Source organism: Salvelinus sp. IW2-2015, unplaced genomic scaffold (genome assembly GCF_002910315.2).
Source record: "Salvelinus sp. IW2-2015 unplaced genomic scaffold, ASM291031v2 Un_scaffold1478, whole genome shotgun sequence".
Taxonomy (NCBI): Eukaryota; Metazoa; Chordata; class Actinopteri; order Salmoniformes; family Salmonidae; genus Salvelinus; species Salvelinus sp. IW2-2015.
The window spans coordinates 151,211-178,604 of record NW_019942934.1 but is presented as its reverse complement, the minus strand read 5'-3'; the positions used below and the strand labels follow the sequence as shown (position 1 = coordinate 178,604).

General features: G+C 43.6%; 1 protein-coding gene across 2 annotated transcripts in view; it reads left to right on the top strand.

Moving 5' to 3' along the window:
- Positions 1–27,394, top strand: part of LOC112070968 (zinc finger protein 609) — a 185,667-nt gene that overhangs the window by 35,926 nt on the left and 122,347 nt on the right. For both annotated transcript variants that reach the window (XM_070439199.1, XM_070439198.1), the window contains exon 2: positions 18,228–19,094. In XM_070439199.1, the coding sequence (XP_070295300.1) occupies positions 18,360–19,094 (735 nt within the window). In that variant the 5' untranslated portion in view covers positions 18,228–18,359. The remainder of the gene's footprint in view (positions 1–18,227; positions 19,095–27,394) is intronic.

Genomic DNA, 27,394 nt, shown 5'->3' with positions numbered 1-27,394 from the left:
TGTAATCCTATCTGGTCTGCCTCCGTGCATCTAGCCATGTGTAATCCTGTCTTGTCTGCCTCCTGCACTCCTAGCCATGTTAACCCTAAGCCTGTCTGCCTCCTGCACTCCTAGCCATGTGTAACCCTGTCTGTCTGCCTCCTGCAACTCCTAGCATGTGTAACCCTCTGTCTGCCTCCTGCACTCCTAGCCATGTGTAACCCTGTCTGTCTGCCTCCTGCACTCCTAGCCATGTGTAACCCTGTCTGTCTGCCTCCTGCACTCCTACCATGTGTAACCCTGTCTGTCTGCCTCCTGCACTCCTAGCCATGTGTAACCCTGTCTGTCTGCCTCCTGCACTCCTAGCCATGTGTACCCTGACTGTCTGCCTCCTGCACTCCTAGCCATGTGTAACCCTGTCTGTCGGCCTCCTGCACTCCTAGCCATGTGTAACCCTGTCTGTCTGCCTCCTGCACTCCTAACCGATGTGTAAACCTAGCCTGTCTGCCTCCTACACTCCTAACCATGTGTACCCTAGCCTGTCTGCCTCCTGCACTCCTAGCCATGTGAACCCGTCTGTCTGCCTCTGCACTCCTAACCACATCTAACCCTGTCTGTCTGCCTCCTGCATCCTAACCATGTGTAAACTGAGCCTGTCGCCTCCTGCCTCCTAGCCATGTGTAACCCTGTCTGTCTGCCTCCTGCACTCCTAGCCATGTGACCCTAAGCCTGTCTGCCTCCTGCACTCCTAACCATGTGTAACCCTGTCTGTCTGCCTCCTGCATCCTAGCCATGTGTACCCTGTCTGTCGCCTCTGCACTCCTAGCCATGTGTAACCCTGTCTGTCTGCCTCCTGCACTCCTAGCCATGTGTAACCCTGTCTGTCTGCCTCCTGCACTCCTAGCCATGTGTAACCCGTCTGTCTGCCTCCTGCACTCCTAGCCATGTGTAACCCTGTCTGTCTGCCTCCTGCACTCCTAGCCATGTGTAACCCTGTCTGTCTGCCTCCTGCCTGTCTGCCTCCTGCACTCCTAGCCATGTGTAACCCTGTCTGTCTGCCTCCTGCACTCCTAACCATGTTTAACCCTAAGCCTGTGCTCCTATCATGTTGACTGACTGTCTTAAATCCCACTTCTGGTTATTTATATAGCTAAACCAATGACTATAATTTCTCACTTAGACCTAACTGACATTTCCTTTCTCCAAATCTGTTTGGTAAAATCCAGTATTTAGCAGTGTGTCAGGCTGGACGGTTGTGGAGTGAACATGTTAGAGAAATGCAGACCCTAGTCTAGGTTGAACGTCGACCCCAGGTCTAGTGAAAACTGCTGAGTAGCTTAGCAATGCATTGAACTTCCCAGCACATCCATGGCACAGCCTTGACAGCTGTGGTGCATTGGTTTGTTTCGCAAAAAACAATACCATGGAAACCCCAATACCATGGAAACCCCAATACCATGGAAACCCCAATACCATGGAAACCCTCAGACGTTATGAGGGGCAGAAGAGTCATAGTTCAGAGGGGCCTGTTATGAAAAGCAATCGGCATTAACAAAGCACTAATCTCATCAGAGGAATTTGCCTGTTTAAATTGGACAGGGTTGAACTAAATTGGTCATTCCCTGCATGCCTGGGGAAACTAGGGCGTTTTCCCCAGCCAAAGGTCACGTAGAAAGGTCAAGATAAGCTCTGACAGCGTTTTAAYTACTTTGCAGACATAAAACAGGCAATCATGTTATCAGTAAAAAATATATAAAATTCCCAGTTTATGCTACAAAACCAACTTTATAATAGGTTTTAAAAATAGTTTCTATTAGACTCAACATATCATGACGTACACAGTTCAATGCCTGATTAATATAATTCACCAATACATTTCTTGGTAGTTAAAATAAATATTATTTCTATCAGGTTGTAAATTAAAGCTGGCCTGGTTCATTGTTTGCTGCTCGATTCAGCATACACTGTATGTTTCAATGACTCAATATTTTGGACAAAAACMGACAAATTAAATTAAGGCTGGGATGTCAATACAATCAAACTAGCAAGGGCAATGATCACAAGTCAGTCATAACGTGGATAATAGGCTAGCGTATCTATTTATGTAGCAAGATAAAAACAAGGATATTTTTTATTTTTTAAATGTATTAATTTTTTTAACCCCTTTTTTCCCCCCTCAATCTCGTGGTATCCAATTGGTAGTAGTTACAGTCTTGTCTCATCGCTGCAACTCCCGTACGGACTCGGGAAAGGCGAAGGTCGAGAGCCATGCATCCTCGAAACACGACCCAACCTAGCCGCACTGCTTCTTAACACAGCGCGCATCCAACCCGGAAGCCAGCCGCACCAATGTGTCAGAGGAAACACTGTACACCTGGCGACCGTGTCAACGTGCACTGTGCCCGGCTCGCCACAGGAGTCGCTAGTGCGCGATGATGCACAAGGATATCCCTGCCGGCCAAATCCTCCCTAACCCGGACGACGCTGGGCCAATTGTGCGCCGCCCCATGGGCCTCCTGGTCGCGGCCGGCTGCGACAGAGCCTGGGCTCGAACCCAGAATCTCTGGCGGCACAGCTAGCACTGCGATGCAGTGCCTTAGACCACTGCGCCATCCGGGAGGCCCTAAAAAAAAAAGAGTTTAACGTTAGCTGGATTGCTAGCTAGCTGCTAGGAAGATGTCATGTCTTTGGAGGAGTAGGTGAGTGACTGACGATTAGACTACAATTCCCCATTTATCAGTGAAAGTTTGACGGCCAACTAGCTAAGAACGTTTGAGAGTTTATCTAATGTTCCTTTGTTATATTTTATCTCGTCTTGCTCTGGCATTAGTTGATCTTGTTGTTGATGTGCATAACTGAGGGAGAGAGAGCCTACCTCATAACTGAGGGAGAGAGAGCCTACCTCATAACTGAGGGAGAGAGAGCCTACCTTCATAAGAGGGAGAGAGAGCCTACCTCATAACTGAGGGAGAGAGACCTACCTCATAACTGAGGAGAGAGAGCCTACCTCATAACTGAGGAGAGAGAGAGCCTACCTCATAACTGAGGAGAGAGAGCCTACCTCATAACTGAGGAGAGAGAGAGCCTACCTCATAACTGAGGGAAGAGAGAGCCTACCTTTTCATGGTTGTTTGATCAATAGGACTCTGTAAAGTTCCCAAATGTAAGAGGACTCCCGTGGTATTTACATATTTGCAGAAATCCATTCAGGTATATTTTGTGGCTTTTGGCGAATGCGTTCTAATGATCTAAAGTCACGTTTTTGAAAATGTATGTAAACACACAGTCCAGTTCTAAGTGAATGATGGCAGGCCTGTGTGGCAAATGGCTTATTTGCATATAGGCCTACTGTATGARTGGCTGTGGCGCACCGGTCTGRGTAGACTCCGGTCCGGGACGAGACAGATGTTTTTATTGGGTTTTATTTACTGCAGTGTCTTAATTGTCCAAACGCACGGCCGCTTCCCGCTCTATATTCTCTATATTGCTATATAATTTTCACAAATGCCTTACTATACGTTAATTGCCAAACATTCTAAGAATTTATGAAAAGGTGAAAATGACCATATCGAAGCGCTCGCTTGTCAGAAAATAGTGTAATTCTTCCTGTGGGTGTATATGAACAGACTTTAAGATTTAATGGTGCTAAAATGCTACCAGTTCCACTTTAATCCTAATGATTTCAGAATGAACGTTCAAAAATGAATCACAGCGCTTTAATCCTCAATTTAACTTGTGATATGACAATATTTACAGCAGCAATGCTATTTGCATATGTAACCATGCATATTTGACTTTGTCTTTCGTAACTTCACGGCAGCTCAGCGAGTTTAATAGCGGCGTCTATGGGAAGGAGCCCCTTCAGTCTCCATTAGACAAGTAGTAAGGCTTATAGGCTATTTTTTGCACAATACAATCAAAATGGAAAGGTTAATTCTGGACATTGGCACAGTTTGACCGCCTGAAACAATTTCAGTGCTGAGGAAGGGAGTGCTTAATAACGGTATCTGCCATATGAAAGGTTAGGCAGTGCTTGATAATGGCATCRGTGTGAGAAGGCTGGCCGATGCCCTTTCACGAAACGTTTTCACTAAAAGTCAGAAACAGTTTCTTTTCAATGTGAGATTTTTTATAAATATATTAAATACAAAAACAGGCTATAAAATGGCAAAGTTAAGACCTAAAATGAAGCTTTCCTTGCTCACCTCTCACTCCKAAACTGGCATTCTCCCATAAGTATTTAAACACCTGCAGCTCATTAGCTTAGTTAGTGGGAGGAGTCTACAATTAGCCAACCTGTGCTGCCGTACAAACATACCTCACATACATTCAATTAAATACAACGAACTGGTTTAGGTGATATGGTGGAAAAGATTAAATTATATTAGAGAAGAGAGTCCTATACATAAATAATCAAATACACATAGACTTACACATAGACTTGTGGGAAATATTCAGTCTTTTTAAGTGGGGATGTGTTCACATCGTTACAATCTGCCATATGGAATGTTAGGCCTGTRATTTGGAATCCTAGTTTTCTTGTACTCCTGCACACAATAAATGAAAACTATTAAAAATTCTGAAGTCAGACAGACATAAAGAAACTGCAGAGCAGTGATTTTAAGCAGCTTAAATGTGTCTTATTTTGTCCAGTTCTAAAAAACCTGGGAAACATTAACAAACAACTTGGAAGAAGATGAATACATCTGAAGATCTAGATCAAGATCTCATAAAAGCAGCACATCTTGACTAAGCTCAGAAGCTTAGCAGTGACGGCTGTGTGGTCCATATCGAGTGTCCGGGAACATATTTCAGTCAGCTGTTTACATTTCATTTCAACCCGACAAATTCTGAATAAATCTAATGCATCTGGTGCAGAAATGCATCCCTGTTTTAGCTAGCTGCACATTCTGACTTAATTGTAATCAACACTGCTCAAGTCATATCTCGGAGGCTAGTAAAACATGACACAATTGATTAGGCTGTGCTTCAGAGACCCCAGAAATGTCACTGAGCTACTGATACGGTGCACAGTGGGACTCCGCTGTAGAGTAGTGATCATTGGAGCTGTAATGGCTGTCTGAACATGAGTGACAGGAGAAAATGGTCTACTCTCCTTGAGGCTGAGCATTGTCTCTGTGTTCCCCCGGGACCCTTCTGTTCTCTGGGTTGATACAGGGCCATTTTAGTGGTTGATGGCTTGGCTCTCTCTAATAGAGCCTCTTGTAAATGCTCCATAGCTGCACTTCACACTTCTGGGGAAATCAATCAGGCAACTTGTCAGGTCTGTGAAGGTGCGGACGGAGGCCTTCTTGGCCAGAGTTGTCGGCAGAGCACTGTTTCTGTGCTGTGTGTAAAAAGGGCCTGGAACTGATCTGTGACATGGCGGCTGGGTCTGCAATGCGCTCCCTCTCTTTGAACCTATTACCCCGGGGAGGGGGGGGGTTCTCATCCCACCCGCCTGCCAAATCGTTTTCTCTCTTTCCTCTCTTCTCATCCACCGATCATGATGGAGTGAAATCTGATGCATACCGATTACCCTGCTTTATCCGTATGTATGCGCCATGGGAATGGAGATGAAAGCAACGGGAAATGTTTCATTTCTGCCTCTGCCGCGGCTTATCTGGCAACACAAGGGAAATATCAAAGGGTTTCTCTGTGGTCTCGACTGGAGCAGCATGGCCCAGCTGAACTAAAAAGCCATGGTCTGCAACGACCAGATAAAGACACTTTCACGTATACCTTTTAGGGCTGCRGAGGCAACACCAAACAGGACCCAGAGGGACTGAGAACCTTTTTCTGAGTGTACTGTGTTGTGTAGGGGCAAGGAAATTTAAAGTCCTGTACTCTGAAGTGGCTGCTACCTACCTCCCTTGTGGTGGCAGGTAACCTAGTGGTTAGAGCGTTGGGCCACTAAACCTTTTCCATCGAATCCCAAAGCTGGCAAGGTAAAAATCTGTCATTCTACCCCCTGAACAACGCAGTTAACCCACTGTTCCTAGGCCGTCATTGTAAATACGAATTTGTTCTTAACTGACTTGCCTCGTTAAATAAAGGTAAAATAATTCTGACACTAAGAAGAGAATGGCTGACCTCTCCAGGTCCTGATAATTCAAGCATTTCGCTACACCTGCAATAATGTGTATGTGACCAATCAACTTTGCTTTGATGATTCCCATCACCTGGAGCCTGGTTTGGGATATTTCAATTTCAGTCGGCACACAATCCAATTACACTGGCCGGCCTCGGATCCCTGCATGGAATACCCGTCCCTCATTAGCGGGTCCCACTGAAATGACTCATTAGCGGGTCCCACTGAAATGACTCATTAGCGGGTCCCACTGAAATGACTCATTAGCGGGTCCCACTGAAATGACTCATTAGCCAGGTCCTACAGATGTAATTGAAGTACTTATTTGGTTGTTATTCTGCAATGCTAAAGGTGCCAGCCTCAAGAGGCGATCAAGACCGGGTCTGTGTTACCAAGACCGGGGCTGTGCTGCCAAGACCGGGGCTGTGCTGCCAAGACCGGGGCTGTGCTGCCAAGACCGGGGCTGTGCTGCCAAGACCGGGGCTGTGCTGCCAAGACCGGCTTAGTTTTTATTTGCTTTCTATCGTGCCGGCTTTCATCACCACTGGTATGTTGTGAAATTGGGATCGAAGTGGAATTTCTCATTCTGTGTGCCTGTTGCCATGGATACACTGTAAACTGAGGTTTTGAATGAGCGTTATTGAAATGACAAATTGCAGTTGGAATCCACTCTCCAACCCCTGAGGGAAAGGCTCTGCTGCTCTCCTATTCAGGAAAATATTGATTCAATCAGAGATGTTTGAGAATGGTGAAACAGAATGTTGTTGATGGATTGTAAAATGATATACTGGAACATTGCCCTTTCAGATTGTTCCTTTAATCCCTCAGTATTGAACTAGACTACAGTGGGAGGCAATGCACGCAGGCTCAGCGAATGCAAACCCATTATTAAGATATGAAAACACTTGACGTCGAAAAGCTTTTAGGCCTAAATGGTAGGCTTCACAAAATAATTGGGTGAATGAGGTCATGTGACAACAGATTCCCTTTGGCAGGTAAGGATTATCTTTGTGTTTGACAACCCTGGGAGATTGATTTGATGAGTGACACTGATCCGAATGGACAGCGTTTCACCTGCGTGGGATGTTTAAACGGCATACGGGTGCTTTTACTGATAAGGGCAACGCAATAGGTCGTTACGGGGTTTCCAGAACCCTCTCGACCCTACCAGACGGGACGATGGGAAGCAGTACTGATATGTGACTGCTGAAGGTGGCCACTGTCTGTAAAAGGCTGACAGTGAACCGGTGAGTTATGAGCCTGGCAGGCAGAGCCCCGGTGGCCATTGGGGATCGGCCTGTCCCTCCTTAATGATAGCTGAATAATGCAGGCAGGCAAAGCTCCCAGGAAGCAGAGCACACTCAGCCCAGCAGCCACGTCAATAGCCGAGCAATCAATGCCTGCCTAGTGCAGAGCGGGTTCCGGGTCTGCAAAAGCAATAGGGCCGTCTGTATCACTCAGTGTGTCATCATCTCTGAGCGAAGGCTCGATAAATCGTTCCCGGGCCTGCCACAGTGGAGGGGTGTCTCTGCTCCCAGAGGTCTCTGATTTAGTGAGGGGGAAAACAAAAGGAAGATGAAAACCATAGCAACTCTTTCATCTGATGTAGCGGGTCTAATCTAACCAGGGGGAAGTGCTTCTGTCTGTGCTGCTGCTGCATCTTCTCTGCCCCGCCCCAGCTCTTCAGAGAGCTCTCTGTGATTCACACAGAGCCTGTCACTTTCTCTCTGCGCCAGCAGGCTTTCAAACCTCATTCTTTATTAGAGTTTTTCAATTACTCTGCAGCGAAGGGGGAACTAAAAAAAATGAAAGGCGGTGCTGTGCAGACAGAGGCAGAGAGCTCTGCCCAATCAGGTCACAGGTTCTCTTGTGTAATCTCTCGCGCTTGTTTTACCCAGCTCTCCATCTTGTCTGTTTTTTTAATTTTCCTCCGCTGCTTTGAAAGCCCTGACAGAACCGCGGTTGGAATCAATCTAATCCCTTTGTCTGTCATCTTGTTGCGAAGGGCGTCCCTTGGCCCGCGTCTGCTTTATTTCCCTTCACGTTTCTCTTCAGGCAGAGGCATCCGCTGCGAATGCCTGTGTTAATTAGGCCCTTGTAGTGCAGCGGGAGCATGTCTGCCAGATTCACTGGTGCCTCTCCTCGCTGTTCACTTCGTGGCTCACTGGCATGTGGCAGAGAAAGCTAATTGAGTTTAGATATGTACAGACACCTGGAAGGGCACCTGTATCAGCACAGTAAACCACCGGGGTTTGTGTGTGACTGAGTGGAGAGGACAACCTGTTCAGAGGCTAACAGAGCACACTCAGTACACACTGAGCTGGCGCTAGCTACTGTAACCATCGAGTAGGAACTGTATCTTTCTGTATTTAATGGAAGTCATGCTTTTTTTGGTGTCAAGATGTTTTAATGGAATCACATTTTCCACGGAGGTGCAGCGAAATGAAAAGGAATGATCTGTCGGAATGGGGCGTATTAGAATATGAGGATCTCAGTACATATAGAATCTCAGTACATATAGAATCATGAGGATCTCAGTACATATAGAATCTCAGTACATATAGAATCATGAGAATCTCAGTACATATAGAATCTCATACTATAGAATCTCAATACATATAGAATCATGAGGATCTCAATACATATAGAATCTCAATACATATAGAATCTCAATACATATAGAATCATGAGGATCTCAATACATATAGAATCTCAATACATATAGAATCTCAATACATATAGAATCATGAGGATCTCAATACATATAGAATCATGAGGATCTCAATCATATAGAATCTCAATACATATAGAATCTCAATACATATAAAATCATGAGGATCTCAATACATATAGAATCATGAGAATCTCAATACATATAGAATCTCAATACATATAGAATCAAAATACATATAGAATCATGAGAATCTCAATACATATAGAATCTCAATACATATAGAATCTCAATACATATAGAATCATGAGGATCTCAATACATATAGAATCTCAATACATATAGAATCATGAGAATCTCAATACATATAGAATCTCAGTACATATAGAATCATGAGAATCACAATACATATAGAATCTCAATACATATAGAATCATGAGAATCTCAATACATATAGAATCATGAGGATCTCAATACATATAGAATCTCAATACATATAGAATCATGAGGATCTCAGTACATATAGAATCTAGTACTATAGAATCATGAGAATCTCAGTACATATAGAATCATGAGGATCTCAGTACATATAGAATCATGAGGATCTCAATACATATAGAATCATGAGGATCTCAATACATATAGAATCTCAATACATATAGAATCTCAATACATATAGAATCATGAGGATCTCAATACATATAGAATCTCAATACATATAGAATCATGAGGATCTCAATACAATATAGAATCATGAGAATCACAATACATATAGAATCATGAGATCTCAATACATATAGAATCTCAATACATATAGAATCAATGAGGATCTCAATAGCATATAGAATCTCAATACATTATAGAATCTCAATACATATAGAATCATGAGAAATCTCAATACATATAGAATCATGAGATTCTCAATACTGGTGAATACATAGACTACATCAAATTTGTTGAGTAGAGTGTTGGAGGCTATTTTGTAAATGACATCGCCAAAGTCAAGGATCGGTAGTATAGTCAGTTTTACGAGGGTATGTTTGGCAGCATGAGTGAAGGATGCTTTGTTGCAGAATAGGGAGCCGATTCTAGATGTAATTTTGGATTGGAGATGCTTAATGTGAGTTTGGAGTTTACAGTCTAACCAGACACCTAGGTATTTGTAGTTGTCCACATATTCTAAGTCCGATCCGTCCAGAGTAGTGATGCTAAACGGGCGGGAGGGTGCGGGCAGCGATCGGTTGAAGAGCATGCACTTAGTTTTACTTGCATTTAAGAGCAGTTGGAGGCCATGGAAGGAGTGTTGTATGGCATTGAAGCTTGTCTGGAGGTTTGTTAACACAGTGTCCAAATATGGGCCATAAGTATATAGAATGGTGTCGTCTGCGTAGAGGTGGATCAGAGAATCACCAGCAGCAAGAGCGACATCATTGATATATACAGAGAAGAGAGTCGGCCCAAGAATTGAACCCTGTGGCACCCCCATAGAGACTGCCAGAGGTCTGGACAACAGGCCCTCCGATTTGACACACTGAACTCTATCTGAGAAGTAATTGTTGAACCAGGCGAGGCAGTCATTTGAGAAACCAAGGCTGTTGAGTCTGCCGATAATAATGTGGTGATTGACAGTCGAAAGCCTTGGCCAGGTCGATGAAGACGGCTGCACAGTATTGTCTTTTATCGATGGCGGTTATGATATCGTTTAGGACCTTGAGCGCGTGGCTGAGGAAACCAGATGACGAGCTCGGAAACCAGATTGCGTAGGTGGGTTTCGAAATGGTCGGTGATCTGTTAGTTAACTTTGCTTTTGAAGACTAAAGAAAGGCAGGGTAGAATGGATATAGGTCTGTAGCAGTTTGGGTCTAGAGTGCCACCCCCTTTGAAGTGGGGGATGACCGCGGCAGCTTTCCAATCTTTAGGGATCTCAGACATTACAAAAGAGAGGTTGAACAGGCTYGTAATAGGGGTTGCAACAATTGCGGCGGATAATTTTAGAAAGAGAGGATCCAGATTGTCTAGCCCAGCTGATTTGTAGGGATCCAGATTTTGCAGCTCTTTCAGAACATCAGCTATCTGGATTTGGGGGAAGGAGAAATGGGGAAGGCTTGGGCAAGTTGCTGTGGGGGGTGCAGAGCTGGGTTGGTCCTGGTTGGTACCTGAATGGGAGACCAGGTGGTGTTGGAGAGCCAGTAGGAGATGCTCTCTCCTCGGATTGCAAAAAAAATATCCCAAGGCAGTGATTGGGGACTTTGCCCTGTGTAGGGTGCTGTCTTTTGGATGGGACATTAAACAGGTGTCCTGACTCTCTGTGGTCACTAAAGATCCCTTGGCACTTAACACCCCTACTCTTATGATAACACCAGTGTCCTGACTAAATTCCCAATCTGTCCCTCATACCATCACGGTCACCTAATCATCCCCAAGCTTACAATTGGCTCATTCATCTCCCCTCCTCTCCCCTGTAACTATTCCCCATGTTGTTGCTTTCAATGAGAATGTGTTCTCAGTCAACTTACCTGGTAAGAGTAAAATAAATAAAAAATATTGCAATGGTATTGGACTTCAGGTAGCTCAGGACTAGTATCAAGTAATTATCTCAAATTGCAGCAGTTCCAGCAGAATGACTGTTGAATTCTAAACCCTGGAAAACGGTGTAACATTATTTCTGTGACGACAAGCTGTGTTGCTCCTTCCACATGACCCTGTGGTTTTCAAATGGCTAACTGTTGCTCAGAATCCTTCAAGGAGAGAGGAGCGGGGAGACACAATTGCTTGGAATCGCTTGCCACAAGTGTCTGTCAATCAGGGGATTTTCCCCACGTTGCCACAATCATGAAGTAGAGCAGAATTTGTGAGAGCAAATAAAAAAGAAAAAATTATGGATTGGTGGGAAATTCAATTGATCTGGCAAGGGATGAAAAATGCAATTATTTAAGCCCCCTCCACTGAAGTCCACAACAATAAGATGTATATTTAATAAGATTTAAGATGACTTATTGATCTTATGAATGCTTATTAACTAAACGGAGAAGTCTTTTGTCAAATCTGAGGTAGTAAATTGGGCTATAACAGGTTTGTTTGATAGAGGAGACAACAGAAGTTCTGTATGGAGGAGTTTTATACTGTGTTCTGAAAACAGAGTCTTGGTCGTTCCACCTCCAAAAAGCACCAGAAAGAGGATGGAAACCCGACCATCAGGTTGTTCTGAAATCCTTTCTGTTGTTAGAAACAGATACAATTCCTGCAATATTATTGTTACAATATCATTTGATCTCTGAGAAATTAAGCTAATTGTTAGCACCCAAATGGGCCATTTTAATTTATAGGATTCATGTACTATTCAATAAATATAGTACCTAAGATTCGATTTGGACCAAACTTTTTTCTAACAAAGAGTAATTATGATTTTATTTTTTGAATTCATCATGTATGATACAACGTAAATATACACTATATAAGGTACCAGTCAAAAGTTTGGACACCTACTCATTCCAGGGTTTTTCTTTATTTTTACTATTTTCTACATTGTAGAATAATAGTGAAGACATCAAAACTATGAAATAACACATATGGAATCATGTAGTAACAAAAAATAGTTAAACAAATATATATTTTATATTTGAGATTATTCAAAGTAGCCACCCTTTGCCTTGTTGACAGCTTTGCACACTCTTGGAATTCTCTCAACCAGCTTCATGAGGTAGTCACCTGGAATGCATTTCAATTAACTGGTGTGCCTTGTTAAAAGTGAATTTGTGGAATTTCTTTCCTCAATGTGTTTGTGCCAATCAGTTGTGACGAGGTAGGGTTGGTATACAGAGATAGCCCTATTTAGTAAAAGACCAAGTCCATATTATGGCAAGAACAGCTCAAATAATCAAAGAGAAACGATAGTCCATCATTACTTTTAAGACATGAAAGCCAGTCAATCATGAACATTTCAAGAACTTTGAACGTTTCTTGAAGTGCAGTCACAAAAACCATCAAGCGCTATGATGAAACTGGCTCTCATGCGGACCGCCACAGGAAAGGAAGACCCAGAGTTACCTCTGCTMCAGAGGATAAGTTCATTAGAGTTACCAGCATCAGAAATTGCAGCCCAAAGTAAGACACATCTCAACATCAACTGTTCAGAGGAGACTGCGTGAATCAGGCCTTCATGGTCGAATTACTGCAAAGAAACGAATACTAAAGGACACCAATAATAAGAAGATACTTGCTTGGCCCAAAAAACATGAGCAAWGGACATTGGACTGGTGGAAATCTGTCCTTTGGTCTGGAGTCCAAATTTGAGATCTTGTCTTTGTGAGACGCAGAGTAGGTGAACAGATGATCTCTGTATGTATGGTTCCCACCGTGAAGCATGGAGGTGGTGGTGTGGGGGTGCTTTGCTGGTGACACTGTCAGGGGTTTATTTAGAATTCAAAGCACACTGACCCAGCATGGCTACCACAGCATTCTGCAGCGATACGCCATCCCATCTGGTTTGCGCTTAGTGGGACTATTATTTGTTTTTCAACAGGACAATGACCCAACACACCTCCAGGCTGTGTAAGGGTTATTTGACCAAGAAGGAGAGTGATGGAGTGCTGCATCAGATGACCTGGCCTCCCCAATCACCCGACCTCTACCCAATTGAGATGGTTTGGGATGAGTTGGACCGCGGAGTGAAGGAAAAGCAGCCAACAAGTGCTCAGCATATGTGGGAACTCCTTCAAGACTGTTGAAAAAGCATTCCAGGTGAAGCTGGTTGAGAGAATGCCAAGAGTGTTCAAAGCTGTCATTAAGGCTGAAGGTMGCTACTTTTTTAGTTACCTCATGATTCCATGTGTGTTATTTCATAGTTTTGATGTCTTTACTATTATTCTGCAATGTAGAAAATAGTAAAAATAAAGGAAAACACTTTTTTTTTTTCAACCCTTATTTTACCAGGTAAGTTGACTGAGAACACATTCCCATTTACAACAACAACCTGGGGAATGGTTACAGGGGAGAGGAGGGGGGATGAATGAGCCAATTGTAAGCTGGGGATGATTAAGTGACCGTGATGGGATGAGAGCCAGATTGGGAATACAGTGTGTCCAAACTTTTGTGTGTGTGTGTGTGTGTGTGTGTGTGTGTGTGTGTGTGTGTGTGTGTGTGTGTGTGTGTGTGTGTGTGTGTGTGTGTGTGTGTGTGTGTGTGTGTGTGTGTGTGTAAAAAAATTAGATACTCTAGTTTGGGTTCACTTAGAAATGTCCTTGTTTTTGAAAGAAAAGCACTTTTTTTGTCCATTAAAGTAACATCAAATTGATCAGAAATACAGTGTAGACATTGTTAATGTCGTAAATGACTATCGTAGCTAGAAACGCCAGATTTTTTATGGAATATCTACATGGGTGTACAGAGGCCCTTTATCAGCAACCATCACTCCTGTGTTCCAATGGCACGTTGTGTTAGCTAATCCAAGTTTATCATTTTAAAAGGCTAATTGATCATTAGAAAACCCTTTTGCAATTATGTTAACACAGCTGAAAACTGTTCTGATTTAAAGAAGCAATAAAACTGGTCTTCTTTAGACTAGTTGAGTATCTGGAGCATCAGCATTTGTGGGTTCGGTTACAGACTCAAAATGGCCAGAAACAAAGTACTTTCTCTGAAACTCGTCAGTCTATTCTTGTTCTGTGAAATGAAGGCTATTCCATGCGAGAAATTGCCAAGATACTGAAGGTCATGTACAACGCTGTGTACTACTCCCTTCACAGAACAGCACAAACTGGCTCTAACCAGAATAGAAAGAGGAGTGGGAGGCCCCGGTGCACAACTGAGCAAGAGGACAAGTACATTAGAATGCCTAGTTTGAGAAACAGACGCCTCACAAGTCCTCAACTGACAGCTTCATTAAATGGTARCCGCAAAACACCAGTCTCGACTTCAACAGTAAAGAGGTGACTCTTGGATGCTGGCCTTCTAGGCAGAGTTCCTCTGTCCAGTGTCGTGTGTTCTTTTGCCCATCTTAATCTTATCTTTTTATTGGCCAGTCTGAGATATGGCTTTTTCTTTGCAACTCTGCCTACCTAGAAGGCCAGCATCCCGGAGTCGTCTCTTCACTGTTGACATCGAGACTGGTGTTGTGCACCAGATTTMAGAGAAATAAGCTTTTTGTGCGTATGGAACATTTCTGGGATCTTTTATTTAAACTCATGAAACATGGGACTGACACTGTACATGTTGCGTTTATATTTTTGTTGAATATAAATGTGGTTTTGTAATATTTTCTGAGGAAATTAATTAGTCCTTGTGCATAGAGTTGTATGGCTTGTATACCTTTTGCAGTGATTGGCTTTTGTTCATCATACATTTTAAAGTGAAACATCTGAGTCTCGACATCACTCTGCCATGGACCTGCCCAGATTCTATTGGAACAAGTACTGAAGGACAATGAAGAGAGAGCAGAGCAGCGAGTGGACATTTTGTAATCACGTCTCATCCTGCTGAAATCCTCCGACTTCGGTTCGTTTAATTAAGTGTGGAATTAGAGACAGTTCACCAGAAAGGCAGTTCTCAGAATAGCTCTGGCATCCTGCTTGCCTTAGAATAATTGACTGTCATTTCAAGCAGCACAAATAGTCTTATTAGATTCTATGTTATCTTTTCAACACGGTCTTTCCCTGACATTGCAGGATAGAGTTCTTCAAATCACAGATTGATCAAATCAAATTAAAGTGTAATTGTCACATGCGCCGAATACAACAGGTATAAGACCTTACAGTGACATGCTTACTTACATGCTCTAACCAATAGTGCAAAATAAGGTATTGGATGAGCAATAGGTTTTTTAGTTGGGATTGTATTTGACGGGAATGCTTGCCCCTCTCAGCAGGCTCAAGCCCTGTGACTAAAGGATTAGACCAGACTACTAAAGAGTTATTTTTTATTTATTTATTTATTCTCCCCCCCCCCCCCCCCCACCCCCTGTCTGACCATCTGGCTTCACAACCAATCAAACGCAGATGGAGCATTTTACCCTGCTGCTGGCCGAGCATGTCAAGAGTTCAACAGAACACTCTGCAACACAGCCAGAGCTATAGTAGCTAGAGCAAGGAAGGAGCCAATGCTGAAAACGGTGGCTATCCACTGCTATATCCTGTTTCCTGTGAAGGAAGATTTTGTTTGTTGTAAAGTTACATTTTTGTGTTATTTACCTTTCCATTTCTAGAATAATGCCAAAGCAGAGTATCTAAATGGTAATGTACTTTGTTTATGGTACGTGTCATGCATCTCAGACTATGCAAACATTCGAGTGCATCGCGCTCTTTCTTTCTCCTGTGTGTGTGTGTGTGTGTGTGTGTGTGTGTGTGTGTGTGGTGTGTGTGTGTGTGTGTGTGTGTGTGTGTGTGTTGGTGTGTGTGTGTGTGGTGTGTGTGTTGTGTTGTGTGTGTGAGGGAGGGAGAATTAGCCTTCCATTGTCATGAAGGAGCGAAAGGGTTACGCCAAGGCATTCATATGATAAGTGCCTTGAAAAGAGGGCTCCTCTTCCGGCACACGAGTTGTTTTCGACCCAGTGTTAGGAAATCAAAAGCGGCAAAGGGCTGTGATCTGCCTCAATGGAGGCAAAGGGCTGTGATCTGCCTCAATGGAGGCAAAGAGCTGTGATCTGCCTCAATGGAGGCAAAGGGCTGTGATCTGCCTCACTGGAGGCAATGTGTGTCGGGGCCCATAAAATGCCTGGGTCTTGTTTCACTCTTTATTGGTCTGTCACGTGTAAAAAAAATAATGCTCGTGTGGGGAATACCAATAACTCAGAACAAACAGGTTAAGAAGAAGGCCATTGCTAGAGAGTCTCTTTTTGCCTTGATCGTACAGGCTGGCTAAGATGAACCAGAACTTAGGCCTAAGTGTGTCTTTTGTTTAGTCAGGTCCTCCCACCCCCACTGATTTATGAATGCATATCTATTTGTGTGTCGTATTAAATGTCTCACAGCGGAGAGGTAGCCTAATAAGATCATGGTTGCTTCATCAAGACCTTCATTACAGATCATTAATGCTGACACTGTTTTTTTTTTCTTCTCCCCCATTAGTTTATATAGAGCAAAGTGGGTAAGTGGGCTTTGATGCCGGCAGTAGAAGTCTACCTTGTTTTGGTGCTTTTGTTGACTGCAGTGGATTGATATGTCATGGTGTTAATTAGACTAAATATCCGGTGAGGGAGGAGCTTTGGTGAGGAGCCTGGAGCTTGATCTCTGGGGAAGGCTTTGTGGCTTTGATGATTTCAGAGGTCTCTTTAGTCCTGCCTGACGTCAACCTGCTGGTAAAAGAGGAAATGGACTCCATATGTGTTTGGTGTTTTGAAGAAACCTCACCCTCCCTGGCAAAGCCGCCATGTGCCTTGTAAACCCAAAGGCTGCTTTCTCCCTGAACTTGAGAGTGCATCGAGGAAGCTTGGTTATTGTTTTCAGGAATGGTACAGTTTATGATAAGCAAAGCTATTGCACCTTCAAATTAGGTCAAATACACACTTCACATTAGATCAACGAGACTACACATTAGATCAACGAGACTACACATTAGATCAACGAGCTACAGAGACTACACTTAGGTCAACGAGACTACACATTAGGTCAGCGATCTACAGAGACTACACATTAGATCAACGAGACTACACATTAGGCCAACGAGCTACAGAGACTACACATTAGATCAACGAGACACACATTAGGTCAGCGAGCTACAGAGACTACACATTAGATCAACGAGACTACACATTAGATCAACGAGCTACAGAGACTACACATTAGATCAACGAGACTACACATTAGGTCATCGAGCTACAGACGATACACATTAGAATCAACGAGACTACACATTAGGTAACGAGCTACAGAGACTACACATTAGATCAACGAGACTACACATTAGGTCAGCGAGCTACAGAGACTACACATTAGATCAACGAGACTACACATTAGGTCAACGAGCTACAGAGACTACACATTAGATCAACGAGACTACACATTAGATCACGAGCTACAGAGACTACACATTAGATCAACGAGACAACATTAGGTCATCGAGCTACAGAGACTACACATTAGATCAACAGCTACAGAGACATACACATTAGATCAACGAGACTACACATTAGGTCAGCGAGCACAGAGACTTACACATTAGATCAACGAGACTACACATTAGGCCAACGAGCTACAGAGACTACACATTAGGTCAACGAGCTACAGAGACTACACATTAGGTCAACGAGACAAAACATTGTCAGAAAGACTTTCCCTCAGGCACCTGTTTAGGAATAATTATTTGTACACATTGTTCTGAAAGTGCTTTGTAGGTTTACAATACTTTATGAAAGTGGATACCGTCTTGCCTGCCAGACCTTCCTGTGTTACAAGATTCAAATATCTGATGATCTCATTCTAGTTTATCTTGGAATGTTAGAGCTTGACTTTTGACTGCGTACTTTTCACACATTTTCTCTTCCTCTCTTTACAGAGCAAACAATGTGGGTTACTGGGAAGGGGATACGGAGAAGACCCTAAAGCTGCTGTAAGCCTTCTCCCACTGCCTCCAGTGGTCTGAGAAGGTCAGACTTAACTGTGGCGCGCCTGGGCCGCTGGCACTAAGATGTCCCTAAGCAGTGGCACTGCAGGCGGGAAAGGTGTGGACTCTAATGCAGTGGACACTTATGACAGCGGCGACGAATGGGATATAGGTGTTGGCAATCTGATCATTGACCTTGACGCAGACCTAGAAAAGGACAAACTTGAGATGTCTGGTACTAAAGACGGTGGGGGCATGGCTGCCCCTCCCAGCGCTGTAGCAGCTCTACCGGACAACATTACATTTGTTAGCCCCGTACCCGCTGCTCAAGGCAAAGAGAGTAAACCCAAATCAAAGCGTAGTAAGAGCTCAAAGGACAGTGGCAAGGCCTTGGCCTCAGACGGGGCCAAGAAAGAGGCCCAGGTGCGAACCCAGGGTGAGGTCACAGGATCCGCCATTGGTACAGGTCCCACGGCAAACACCAACTCTGGAAAGGGTGCCGAGAAGAGCAGCAAAGCCTCCCGGAATGTTCCTGGTGGAAAGAAAGACAAAGAGGGGGGTTCTGGGAAAACTAAGAAGGAGAGAAGTGAATTTGTGGCTGCTACTGAGAAGGATGTAGGTGCCCTAGTTTTGCCTTTGGCATGTCGTGGCGTTCCATTTGAGGGTACGCAAAATACAGACTTGGCTGTGACTGAGCAACTTGGGAATATCGCCCTGGATTCCACACGGATTGTTGTACCACCGTTAGCCATTAGAAGTGAGCCAGAGGAGATGGACAACGGCGAATGCAGAAACCTGAAGAAAATGACAAGTGAAAAGGTACGAAACAAGCCGTCTCATGCGTTTGGCTGCTGTTTTAATCAACTGATTTGAACGATGGCAGATGTTTGTTTGCTGCTGGAGTATTAGTATGTCTAGCTCATCGTGACCAAGTGATTTAGGAGATTTTAATGTAGCACTTTGCTTTCAAGTGGAGTGAGCAACAGACGTAATCTAGTTCTCTGTGTGGGGGGGATAAGAGCTTTGTGCTGTCTCGAAACCTCTCATGTAATCACTGAATTTGATGGGTGTTAAGCAGTGCATGGGGCTCCATCTTAGCACTAATGTCTCCTCCTCAGGGGACTTTTACGCTGCTGTACACACCCCGTAGCCCAGAAAAAAGTGAATTATGTTCCGCAAGACACAACATTGGCATCAGTCTGTAGCACTACATACCATAGATTCCTGTCCTCTGTTTGCTAGTCATTTCAGCAATGGGTTACTGCTCAGGCCCTTCACTGCCATTAGGATTTGCAAACCTGGTGTTCTCAGGCACTCAAATTGGCAGACTTGTTTTTACAAGGCTATGGGTTGCTTGTGGACATAGCGAGGGGGTGGAAGGCTTCACTGTGCCAGATGTCAGAGATGTGAGAAGCCAGAGTTCCGCAGTTCTCTGATAAGGTTCCTGACAAGGTCTCTGGAGGGTTTTGTAAAGCCATCTCGTGAAGAGGCTTTGCACCAGGAGATCAGTTCCACCCGTCGGCCGTATGTCACCGCCAGGCGCTGAGACTAAAGTGAAGCTCCAGGGGTAGTGTCCGATGTCTTGTCCTGGCAACAGATCCGCCTTTTCCAGCCTTGCACTTAGTCAGCTGGGGGGGGGGAACTTTCAGGCTAAAGTTACCCATTAGACATAATTACTGGCTACTCATCTCCAAGTCATGACGAGAGTATGCTTTTTAAAGTGTCCATCGGATGGCACTTGGTGGATCGACAGGAGAAGGTATCAAAGGTTGTCACTTTGAGCTGTGTGATAGCTACTTCTGCTGTAATTAAGAGTCCATCCGGATCCCACTAAGCACGTTTCCATCCACAGTTCAGTCATACCATATAAAAAAAGATTTCAAAAAACTCGCGACAGCTGTGATGAAAACAGGAAGTTTCAGTATAATTTTATAAATGCCGACAGATTATTTGTTAGTTCGACATGGTGGGATCTTTTGTTTTTGTCTGTAAAATGTATTACGTGAGAAATGATGGTGGAAACGCCTTTATGCACAAATATTGTTGTAATAACAATACTATTGAAGTAAACTGATGATTTGGAGTCACGTGATGACATGTTGCGCTGTCCTCTCACTACGACTCATCCAGAAACATACAGTTTATTAGGCTACAGATGAAATAAATGATGATCAACTTCACAGGGAGGTGAAAGAGCAAGATGATGATGATGAGCTTGATGCTCCTTTCCAATAAATATCCAGGGTCTTATTCTGGTGACATGATCATCGATGCTTGACTGCCGTTTTCACAAAATAACATTCTGTCTCTTAACCATAATAATCTCATCATGTAGACTAGCCTACCTTCACTGTATCTGCCAGCTGTTGGCTTAGAGTTTAGGCACCAAGACCAGAGGAGGCACATTCACTATTTAACACAACAGTTTGTGACAAACCTATCAGTAGAGTTCAACTTTAGATGTTTATTCAGTACATGAAAACAAAAGCGAAAAAAAGTACATTTTTGTGTGTACTATGTCACGCACTGACTTTTATCCGCATCAAGTCCACAGGTGGGAAAAGGTGCATATTTTCTTTATACGAATTGTAGAATATTCACATTATCTGTTATCTTTTGCCAATTGGATGGAACACTCTACTGAGAGGTTTTCGCTTCCGCTGTATTGAAGATGCCACCCGGATCCCACTGAGAGGTTTTCTGCTTCCGCTGTATTGAAGAGGCCACCCGGATCCCACTGAGAGGGTTTTCTGCTTCCGCTGTATTGAAGAGAGGCCATCCAGATCCCACTGAGAGGTTTTCTACTTCCCTGTATTGAAGAGGCCATCCGCATCCCACTGAGAGGCTTTTCTGCTTATCTTTGAGCTTGGGACTGCTGCCTCAGGCTCTGAACTCTGTGGCAGGAGAGTTTCGTGTGTCATCTTGCTCCGTGTTTGACCTCTATCATCTAATGGAAGGAGGCAGTCAGTTCAACTCGCTGTCTTGAGCAGAAGGAGAGAGGAAGTATAGACTCCCTCTGTGAGGATCATGCCAGCAGACAGGAAATCCTGTGACAAAGGGACAAGATATCTCGTCGACCCTCTAGAGATAAAGGGTCGAGGTCATTTGTTTAGACACATTTTAAAGTCTTGGTTGACCTAAAATTTAAAGCTAAGAACATAGCAGTGGCTACTTCGACAAATCCATGTATTTGGCAGAAATCCTCCAGCCCCTTCTCCCCGTTCTCATAGTATCATCCTGTGTTGCCTTCGATGTCTGATCAATGAGCCATTTCTGACATTATGTAGTCGTCAGCGCCCATGCTACTGTCATGACCTTCACATGCTACTGTCATGACCTTCACAGGTACTGTCATGACCTTCACATGCTACTGTCATGACCTTCACATGCTACTGTCATGACCTTCACACGCTACTTCCATGACCTCACATGCTACTGTCATGACCTTCACATGCTACTGTCATGACCTTCACTATGCTACTGTCATGACCTTCACATGCTACTGTCATGACCTTAACATGCTACTGTCACGACCTTCACATGCTACTGTCATGACCTTCACATGCTACTGTATGACCTTCCACATGCTACTGTCATGACCTTCACATGCTACTGCATGACCTTCACATGCTACTCTCGTGACCTTCACATGCTACTGTCATGACCTTCACGTCTACTGTCACGATCTTCACATTACTGTCATGACCTTCACATGCTACTTCATGACCTTCACATGCTACTGTCATGACCTTCACATGCTACTGCAACCTTCACATGCTACTGTCATACCTTCACATGCTACTGTCACGACTTCACATGCTACTGTCATGACCTTCACGTGCTACTGTCATGACCTTCACATGCTACTGTCATGACCTTCACATCTCTCATTACCTTCACATGCTACTGTCATGACCTTCACATTCTACTGTCATACCTTCACATGCTACTGTCACGACCTTCACATGCTACTTGTCACGACCTTTCACATCTACTGTCACGACCTCACATGCTACTGTCACGACCTTCACACGCTACTGTCACGACCTTCACACTCTACTGTCATGACCTCACATCTTACTGTCATGACCTTCCACAGCTACTTGGCATGACCTTCACATGCTACGCCGTGACCTTCACATGCATATGTCGTGACCTTCACATGCAATCTGTCGTGACCTTCACAGCATCTTGGCATGTCCTGCACATTGCATCGCTGGACAACACAGGGAATTTGCAGTGCCCTGTACAGGCATTAACCTCAGTGATGATTGCATGTTTCTACTTTTGTCAGCGATGGAATTACTTGAGGTGAATGAGACTCTCTCTTTGTAAAAATCCCCCGTAATCCGCTTTTGGATATTATTTAATATTACATTTACATTTAAGTCATTTAGCAGACGCTCTTATCCAGAGCGACTTACAATATGCTTTTGGACATTATTTTTAATGTCTCCTCGTTGTTTACAGTCCGTCCCATCTCTTAAGACAATATGGGCTGTCCTAAAAACCTCATCGCTTACATAGTTTTTACAAACTTGCGGTTACAAAATTACAAACTTTTCCCTACTAAGCGTCCTGCCGCAAAAATGTCTGCCACAAAAAGGTAATTGTACCACAAATGGGTCTGCAAAAAGGTCATTCTACCACAAATGGGTCTGCAAAAAGGTAATTCTACCTCAGATGGGTCTGCAAAAAGGTAATTCTACCACAGATGGGTCTGCAAAAAGGTAATTCTACCACAGATGGGTCTGCAAAAAGGTCCTTCTACCACATGGGTCTGCAAAAAGGTCCTTCTACCACAAATGGGTCTGCAAAAAGGCCCTTCTACCACAAATGGGTCTGCAAAAAGGTCCTTCTACCACAAATGGGTCTGCAAAAAGGTCCTTCTACCACAAATGGGTCTGCAAAAAGGTCATTCTACCACAAATGGATCTGCAAAAAGGTCCTTCTACCACATGGGTCTGCAAAAAGGTCCTTCTACCACAYATGGGTCTGCAAAAAGGTCTGTATCTGCTTGCACAATGCTCTAAACAGGTAATTTAAAATACACCGCGGCCCGTTGCAGATAAAACGAACTTCAACAATATTCAAAACCATATTGAACTTTAAATATTAATTTGCCCAAGTTTATCATATGATAAAACGCTTCAGTGAGTCGTTATTTTCTGCAACTTTCTAAAACGTCACAGGAATTCTCCTGTATGTGATTTGTGTGCAGTGTGCGCAAATGTTTACTCTTTATCTTATTTTATTTTATTTTTATAAAAAAAATTATTTACATTTTTATTTATTAGAGTAACCTGAAAAAACTGAGAAATTGAATTTGAGGAAAAAAACAAATGGAAGCAGGCACATTTAAAAAAAAAAAAGTTATATACTGATTTTACAGGGCCCTACTGTTACCCATGCCTCCTAATTAATTAGCAATGCAAGAGGTTTATGTAATTGCTCAGCTAAATTCATCCCTCTTCTTTTCATTTTGAATCGGCACGAGGCGCTTTCCTCACTGCCAGTTACTGCAACCTTGTCTGAGTTCAATGAACTCTACTGTAGAGAAAGTGCTTGGTGCTCGGGGGGTTTAAAGCGGTCTAACATTCCTCCCTCGGCAGTGAAGTTTGATAGTTAGATTGATAGAGCAGTGCTTCTCATTAATAGGTATTTTTGGATCTCTCTCGTATTCTGTGGGGAATGTGTCTGGGTGGTGAGCAGTGCCTGTGAAATGGCAGGCTCCAGCGCTCTCTGTGCCACTGGGACTACACAGGACCTAAATCCAGGGCTTTACAGCGTGACTGGATTACAGCAGGGGTGTCAAACTCATTTCGCATCGTGGGACATACGGCCTAGGGAGATTGTCAAGTGGGCGGACCATTAAAAATTATACCATACTCTGCTATAATAACCAAATATCATGTCTTTCCTTTGTTTTTGGTGTAAAGAAGCACAAGAAATTAGGAAAATATTGAAATTTAATGAAACTATCCTTTTACAAAACATTTCATGAAACCTCATATTTCCTTAGAAAATGTGCAATTTACTTTTTTATGTGCAATAAAGCTTGTCGCTTCTCGGGACATACAAGTTCAGCCGCCTTCATCATGCATCGTTTAACAAAGTCACCGTCGGAATACGGCTTCGATGCTAATGCTATTTCGCTAGCAATTAGGTAGCTGGCTTTTAACGCTGGCTCTCACTGACTTCTCGGCTCTGATGAAAGTTGACTGCTGTTTCCTCAGACCGCCAGCAATTCGTTAATCTTATCTCTTCTCAGTTGTCCTTGCAGAGCCGTCATATTTTTTCGCTGTGATGAGTCTCGTAGTGGCGTCGAATATTATATTCCTTCAATCCGAACACTTGTTGTTCAACACACCAGGCACGAAGGTTTTCCGTGCACTCTGTAAATAATAGGACGTGGTCCATTTTTTTTGAAAATTCTACACTCCTTATCTACTTTTTCTCCGTTTGGATAACGACATTTTGCTAATGAGGGTGTAGCGGAGAGGTAGAGACCAAGGTATTAACACGTCGTAACAAGCAGGGATGGGCATTGATACCGTCTGTGTTTTCAGTCTGTCTCAGTGATGCAGCTTGTCTTTACTCTGATGGAAAGAGTGGCCCTTAGCGGATAATCCATGAATTGCAGCGAATTAAAAATATTAATTCCATGTCTTTTATGCATTTTTTCCACTTTAAATTAACTGCGGGCCTGATCGAACCTCCTTGGGGCGGTCTCCGGCCGCGGGCCGTATGTTTAGACACCCTGATCTACAGGGTCCGGAGCACAGCCCTTCTCTCTCTCCCTCTCTCTCACTGCCCATGGTGGCCTGGTGACTGTGCATTGTATTACAGCACATTCCTTAAACAGGCAGCTCAGGGTTAGTCAGAGCTGTGCAGAGGGATTGTGGGGTGGCGCAGAGAGACTCCCCTTTCCGTATCCCGGGGTATTTTGAATACCATCAGTAAGATTTTCCAATACTGGAAATAATCCTTAAAAAAAAACATTTAATATTAGTACTTGAAAAATACCTGCAGTTAACTTATGCATTAGATAATAGATAAAGACTGAATCATTTCACCTGTTAGATTATTTTTCATTATTATCATTAACGGTATAGTTTCTGAAACAGCGGTTTTGAGCAGTCACGGTGTCTTTATTTACAAAGAAGCACAACGAGTAAAATGGGAACTTCGTGGGGTGAGTGAAGCTACACTCGTATGTATATTCACTACAATTTTTTTTATAGCTATTGTTTATATATTAGTTAAATTATTCTCTCAGCTGGGTTTTTACTAAATTTACAAGATAATTTCTTGGTAACACGTAGAGACACGCCCTCCTGGAGTAAGATTCTAGAGTTAATATTTGTTTTGTGCCGTTTGCGAACTGCATTTTGGATACTTGCATAACCAGCTGGGTTGTCCGTCTTTAGTAGTACATTTTGTATCCGATGACTGGAAATTCTGCGCCTTTAGTGTTCTATGCAGGATTCTGCGCTCCGTTGTGGGTCTGCTATGAAGGATTCCTGCGCTCGTTAGTGTCTGCTATAGGATTCCTGCGCTCGTTAGATGTCTGCTATGAGGATTCCTGCGCTTAGTGTCTGCTATGAGATTCTTAGTACTTGTTAGCATTCTGGAAGTGCTGATTTTCAGATGTTAACACCTGTGTAATCCTGGATGGCAAAAGTACGGTATGAAGGTATGTAGTGAATACAGCCCAACCCTAGTGGTATCCCCACCCACTCAGCAACGATGGTGTTTTATGAAGTTTTTACGTTCTCTGATGTGTGTCTCTCCTCCATGTTGTCCGGTAAGTACTTCATGTCCCAACTTTCCTCATATGATGGATTCGTTGCAGTGATGTATGACAGCGTGTTCATAGACGTCCAATCAACAAAATCATGTGTACATTTCTCCATCAGGACCGTATGGTGTTTCCACATGGCATCTTGTAGTCTGGTCTAGATATGTCATTAGGGTATTGAAGCCCACATCCACTACAGATTTGACAATGGCTGCATATCAACTGGGCATCATTTCTATAGTCAGCGCTGTTATTTTTTCTCACTCCGTCCCCTTATCGCACTGCGCCAGAACGGTTGGGCTCCCTTTCAGCACTGCACCTGTACTGCCACTGTAGCTCACTTCCTCCTCACAAAGTTTACATTTCAGCAGCTTCTCATGTATTTCTCAAAGTATTATCATACAGGAGTTTACTGTGATCGCATTCCCCGTCTCACTCTGTCATGTTTCCAGCTGTTACGACAGTGTGCGGAGCGCTTTATATCCGCTCTCTGCTAAGTTCTCCTGCTAACGTCTCTGCTGCTAACGTCTCCTCCTGCTAACGTCTCTCCTGCTAAGTCTCCCTGGTAACGTATGTCTGCTGAACGTCTCTCTGCTACGTATCTCCTCCTGCTACGTGTCTTCCTCTGCTACGTATCTCCTCTGCTAACGTTCTTCCTGCTAACGTCTCTCGCTGCTAACGTATCTCTCTGCTAAGTATTCCTCCTGCTAACGTATCTCCTCTGCTAAGTCTCTCTCCTGCTAACGTCTCCTCCTGCTAACGTTTCTCTCTGCTCTAACGTATCTCCTCCTGTATTCCTCCAACGTACTCTCCTCCTGCTAACGTCTCCTCCTGCTAACGTATCTCTCCTGCTAACGTATCTCCTCCTGCTAACGCATCTCTCTGCTAACGTATCTCCTCCTGCTAACGTGTTCCTCCTGCTAAGTCTCCTCCTGCTAACGCATCTCCTCCTGCTAACGCATCTCCTCCTGCTAACGCATCTCCTCCTGCTAACGCATCTCCTCCTGCTAAGGCATATCCTCCTGCTAAGGCATCTCCTCCTGCTAAGGCATCTCCTCCTGCTAATGTTACAGCATTGTCACATTAGGTATTTGTTTAATTAAAATGTTTCCCTTTATGATGACGATTGGGACGTGGTAGTTTTGTGATGACATTTATTTTTTATTTAACCTTTATTTTGACAGGGAAGACATATTGAGACCTAGGACACTTTTCCAAATGCACCCTGTATAATACACTGTACAATACACATAAAACACAACCTTGGTAAGCACAATTAAAACATCACAAATCACCCAGAAAAACAGTCATCCACAAA